The sequence below is a fragment of the Chrysochloris asiatica genome, unplaced genomic scaffold (genome assembly GCF_000296735.1).
Source record: "Chrysochloris asiatica unplaced genomic scaffold, ChrAsi1.0 scaffold00025, whole genome shotgun sequence".
NCBI classification, from domain to species: domain Eukaryota; kingdom Metazoa; phylum Chordata; class Mammalia; order Afrosoricida; family Chrysochloridae; genus Chrysochloris; species Chrysochloris asiatica.
Genome location: NW_006408543.1, coordinates 3,275,815 through 3,281,814, shown reverse-complemented (window position 1 = coordinate 3,281,814; position 6,000 = coordinate 3,275,815). Strand labels below are relative to the sequence as shown.

Below are 6,000 nucleotides of genomic sequence, written 5' to 3'. Positions count from 1 at the left end.
TTACAAGCTTTCAAGAGGGAACCTAGATTCAGAGGGCATGAAGGAAGGTCCAATCTGTCTGGGCGGGGCTGATGAAATGAAATGCAGATGAGTCTCTTGTGATACAATACTGAATAATTGTTATTAGGACTGACTGTGAGGGTTGGAAATGTAAAGGTAGATGTTTTGTAGCAAGGAGGGGAGTGATTAACTTTTCAGTCTAGGAGCAGAGGTTCGTGGGATCATCAAGTGGGAAGAGCAAGAGCGGGACCCTTCCCAGAGAAAAAGTGATGCCTGAGATGGAGGCAGAGACGATGATGTGGAGAGATGGAGCAGTTGGGGACTTTAGACCCAGAGAGGGAGAGGGGCTGTGTGCTGACGACTGGGGTGCAGGCTTGTAGTGTATACCCTTTGGTTGGTTGATGATGCATGGAAGGGATTGTAACCATGGCAATGAAACCATATACGATAGGATGAATGTAAAAATAATGTTCTCCCATGTAAACTAATATATAATTCACAATAAAACATTAAAAAAAACAACAACAACCCACTCTAGTCTGTCAGGTGAGAACCTAAGAAGGGAGCAGTCAGCCCTGTACGGAGTCCTGAGACTGGGACTCTTTACGAGAGCAGACTGCCTCATCTTTTACTCCTGAAGCGGCTGATGGGTTCAAACCACTGACCTTTGGGTTAGCACTCAAGCGCCTAACCACTGCACCAACAGGGCTCTTAAGCCTGTCAGCTAGGAAAGGGGAGAAACAAGCTAATGAAGCAAACCTTGTAGTTCAGTTTGGTGTTTGGTTTTCTCACTCTAAGGGAAGATTCAAACGTGGAGGGGAGGATCTGATGGGAAATTTCCAGGCTTCTGAGCTAGCCAAGGACACAGAGAATGACACGGTCACAGATGTCATCTCGGCAGCAGCCAGCCCGCAGACAACGGCCCGTGCTCCCACAGGTAGGCCCCATCAAGAGCAATTTGCAAAGGAAGGGGGTTGTCGCTCTAGACGAGCGAGTTCTCCCTGTAGCTTCTTCCGTCAGCGAACGTGCAGAGGGAATTGCTACAGAAACAGCTACAAGTGCACACACAGCCATCCTTCCTGACAACATGATATCGGGCTGCTATCTCGTGAGCCTCTCCTCCCCACTTCTAATCTGCCAGCACACTTGGGGACCTCAACATGGACCAGAACTGACGCATACAGATGGTCTCCGTGTGAGGAAATTACCGTGTGAGAGACCTGCTACTCTGTTTGCAAAAGAACGCCTGAGTCAGGATCCAATCACAAGCTTTCCATCTCTTCTGTATGTTAAAACGTCACTACTGGTCATTACAAAAGTCTTCTAGCATTGCTTATGAGTCCTGGTGTGGCACTGTGGGGTAATGCGCCAGACTGCAAAGTTGTCGGAACTGCAAGGTCGGCGGTTCAAGCTCACCAGCCGCTCCTCAGAAACCCTATACAGGGTCGCTACGGGTGGGAACCAACTCAGCGGCACTTAAAAACAACAATGATGGTAAAGAGAGAAAAACTGGATTTTCCTTTGTGGATTTTCTCACAATCTGAGTTGTGGGATTTCCAAAGACAGTGCTAAGTGATCTACTGGAATTTACAGACAATTAACGGCAAAATGGTCAAAATTGTAAAAATTATCTTTCTTCTATAAAAATCAATCACTTAATATATACATAAATAGCTTTACACCCTGACCTTTTCTTAAAAAGGAAAACAATTTTGAAATGCCAAACTTGCTGATCACAGCCAGGAACAGAGAAAACCACACAAGATGGGCCCATAGGAATACCACGGGGGACAAGGGCACACATTACGATCACAGGCTCCTAGCTGCCTCCCTTGGCCCAGAGTCTTCAGGACAGAGAAAATGTACACAGATGTAGATTTCTACAACCTTGTACACACTGCTCTGCACAACAGAGCACTCCCTAAATGGTGGGGATAAAATGTGAGCTTGTTAAGCATTCTGCTAAGTGAGCCGTTTGCTTTCCTAAAATGAATTCATGCTATAACGTTCACTGCCAGGGACCCGAAGGGTAATTGAACGCACTGTCACCTTGGGCCCCGACTTGGCTCTCATGCTGCCATTCTCCACGATCCTGAAGTCCAGCCGACCGTCGTCTTTACTGCCCAGGGCTTTGAGGCCCTGCAGGAGGATGTCTCGGAAGCGCTGGTAAACGGGCCGCTCAGTATAAGCCAGCAGCTTCACCGTCTCCATGAACCTGGCGATCTCGTCTGCAACAACACCACAGAGACTCTGTTAGTTCTTAATCTCAAATCCACTCTCTGCATTTCTTCCTTCTAGAAAAATACTTCCTGTTATAGTAAAATTAGAACGCACATGTAGAACAATACACGTTTTTAAACTCATTTCTTCAATGAACAGTATATGCTTTTGAATGCATGAAATGTCAGAAGTCAAAAGCATACTGTTGGGACCAAGAAAGATAAAACATACTTAAATATTCAAATATGCTTGTGCGTAAACAGAGGGCCTGGAATGTCACTCATGGGAACGGTGTCCTTTTGGACAGGGACCCCAGCCCTCAGTCCATGCTTCTGCTCTGGAAGCACAACTGGACAGAGGGCAACAGGCCTCTGAGAGTCAAGAAGGAAACAGGTGAATGTCACTGAAGGAAGGAGAGAAACTCCAGGCCTGCCCCTCCCTCCACAGAGGACAAGGGGTGCCTCTGAACCCCACAGTACCATCAGCTGGAGCAGAACCACCCCCACAAGAAGAAACACTCGCAGTCAGCATTAAGGCTGCCCAACATCAGAAACCCATCTTCAGGCTAATGACTCCATCTATATGTGTTTCCAGGCCAGCCCCACACCATCCAGACTCCTACATACACCTGTCCCTGTTGTTGTCAGGTACTCCCACCACAGCCACCCAGTGTACCCGAAAACCAGACCCCGCCCAACCCTTCGCCACCCTCACAATTGTTGTGTTTGAGCCTGTTATAGCAGCCACTGTGTCAATCCGTCTCCTTGTGGGGGGCTTCCTCTTTTTCACTGGCCCTCGACTTTGCCAAGAGTGATGTCCTTCTCCAGGGACTGGTCCCTCCTGATGACGTGTCAGAAACATGCTAGGGAGCATCTTCGGGGCAGGTTGAGCTGTCCTCCAGCGAGTGCATGGCACAGCCGGTGTTCATCAGCAGCACTGTGACCCCATGCAGCCATCCTCCTCCAGGCTCCTCGCTCACTGTCCACCACTCACATCGGCATGGACCACGGCTCTGCTCATTAACACGGCTCATCTGCAGCAGGGTGCCATGTTTGATGTCCTGGCCACTGCTTCCCTGTCATTGATTGTGGACACAAGTAAAGCGAAATTCTCAACTACACCAATCTTTTCTCGGCTTATTATAATTACCGGTCCAGTTGTGTGGACTTGTGTTTTCTTTCTGTTGAGGTGTACTCCATACTGAAGGCTGCGGTCTTTGATCTTCACCAGGAAGTATTTTCAGTCTTCTTGGCCTCCAGCAAGCAAGGCTGCAACCCCTGCACATTGCATGTTGCTAATGCGTCTTTCTCCAATCCTGACGGCACTTCCTTCTTCGTAGAGTCCAGCTTCTCAGACGACTTTCTCAGCACACAGACTGAGTAAGTATGGTGAAAGCATACAACACACGGTCACGCAGCTTTCGTGATTTGAAACTACAAAGCATCTCCTGGTTCCATGCAACCGACTGCCTCTAGGTCTGAGTACAGCTTCCCTCATGAGCACAATTAAATGTTCTTTAATTCCCTTTTTTCACAATGTTGCCCTGGTGTGGTGCTGTAGGTTAATGCGCTGGACTGCAAAGTCAGTTTGAACCACAGATTGGTCGTTCAAGCTCACCAGCTGCTCCTCGGAAACCCTATACAGGGTCGCTGTGGGTTGGAACTGACTGGACAACACTTAACAACAACAACATCCATAATTCATTGTGATTCAGATATAGATAAATTCACCGCTTCATATATGGGCTCTTCGAAGTCTGACTGCCACCTCAAATCCAAACCACTCCAAATCCAAACTTCTTGTTACCATTAAGATTCCTCTTGCCCCAAGTTCTTCCCGACTCACTAACTAATGAGAATCCCAACCTTCCAGCTACTCAAGCCAAAACTCAGAGTCAGTCATCCCAGAAACTCTTTTGGCTTATTCAATATGTGACTAAGTCTTGTCAGTGTTACATACACACATGCATATACACCCTCATCCGCTTACATATCTGTTAACACAAGATGAACTCTCGTCACTTGCTACACACTCACTCACTTACTTATATATCTGTTAAGCACAAACTGTGTGCCAGACACTAGTTCAAACGCTTGACAAGTATCAGGGGAGAAGACTTTCCTCCCCTCAATAGTCCTCATCCAGTAAGAGAACTCCAACCACCTAAGGCACACATCACAAGTGACAGTAACTGACTGAAGCCGCCCTTTTGTGGAAGGTGAGGAGACCACCGCTGAGACACAGAACAGAAGAGCCATATACAGGAAGGCAAGAGAAAGAAAGAGAAGGTACAAAGGTGGGAATGGAAAAAGCAAACTGTCTTTAGCCACAAACAACATAATTGTGTAAGTGGCAAATCCTAAGGCATTTACAAAAAAGACCACTAGAACTAGTAAGTCAATTTAGCATGGACACAAAGGAAATAATATGTAACAATCTAGTCTATTTCTAGACACTAGTAATAGACTACTAGAAATCGAAAGTTTTAAGTGATTTACAATAGCATAAAAAAAAAATCAAATACCTAGTAACACATGCACTGGAAGACACGCAAAGACTGCTGTAGCGAAAACTATCAAACACTGCTGTGAAAGTTCAATAAGATCAAATACACAGAGTATATATGATGCTGACTCAAGATCATAAAGACATCTGTCCTTCCCCCATTAAGTCTATAGAATCAGTACCATCCCAAACTTAAGTTTCCAGTAAACTAGGGGGAGAGACGGGGGAGATGACAAGGTGATTCTACAGTTTACCAAGAAATGCAAAGAGCCGAGAACTGCACAGTGCTACAGGATTCAAACTAGCAGACACCAAGACTGCGGGTGCAAAGCTGCGATACGTAGGAGAAGGTGGTCCAAGCACAGACAGAAAGGAAATGGAAGCGCGCAAAGACTCCATAAACAAATCCACAGCCACACGCACCACCCAGAAAGGCTGCCCGTCGACGACAGGTGGACTGGAGTGGGACCCCTATCAGCCGCGGTTGCAGTGGATTTTACATCATCTGCATGTGTACTTCCCACCACCTGGAGAAGCACGAAGCACGACAGTAAAACAGACAGACACTGACACATGAACACCCTGGAGCCTACACAATGCTGGGCACGCAACTATGGGTGGAATGAAGCTCAGAGAGGGAGTGTGGAGGCAAAGAGAAAGGCACTAAAGATCTCCTGAGGGAGGTACTGTGGTCAGCTTTGCTCACTGAGTGATTCCATTTCAGAAAAGCCCAAAGCAGCTCTTCAGTGTTAGAAGTCAGCCTAGGAGGGTGCCAACACTGCTCCTGGTCTTGATGTGGGTGATGGGTTAGTTGCGAGGTGAGCAAAGGCTTTTGAAGATCTAGTAATACATGCAAACTGCTTACTTGTACTATGGCCACCCTTCCTCCTGACCTGGCTCCCTGAGCAGTCTGTCCTCAGAGCAGAGGCTGGAGACATCCCTCCATAGGAAGACAGTCCACGTCACATGTCCACAACTGCCCAAGAAAAAGCTGAAGTCCTCAGGGTGGTGTAGGACACTTCTGTCCCTTCAGCCAGGATACCCCGGGCCTCCATTAGCTTGCTCCTTCTTATTCCTCACACACATGCTCAAACGTCACCACCTCGGGAGGCCACCCCATCAGGCCTTACTGTCCCCCAATACCACAGCCCCGTCCCAGCCACCCTATTTAGCACCCCGTACCGCCCACTCCCTGCCCCCCGCAATCCTGGCCACCCTATGTAGAGTCTCAAGCCCCTCCCTCCTGCCACACCTGTTCTCGATACCACGCAGCTA

General features: G+C 47.7%; 1 protein-coding gene across 1 annotated transcript in view; it reads right to left on the bottom strand.

The window, feature by feature from the left end:
- Positions 1-1,983: 1,983 nt before the first annotated feature.
- VRK1 (vaccinia related kinase 1) overlaps positions 1,984-6,000 on the bottom strand; it is a 38,741-nt gene continuing 34,724 nt past the window's right edge. Inside the window, exon 10 of the mRNA XM_006839607.1 lies at positions 1,984-2,228. Coding sequence (XP_006839670.1) covers positions 1,984-2,228 — 245 coding nt within the window. The remainder of the gene's footprint in view (positions 2,229-6,000) is intronic.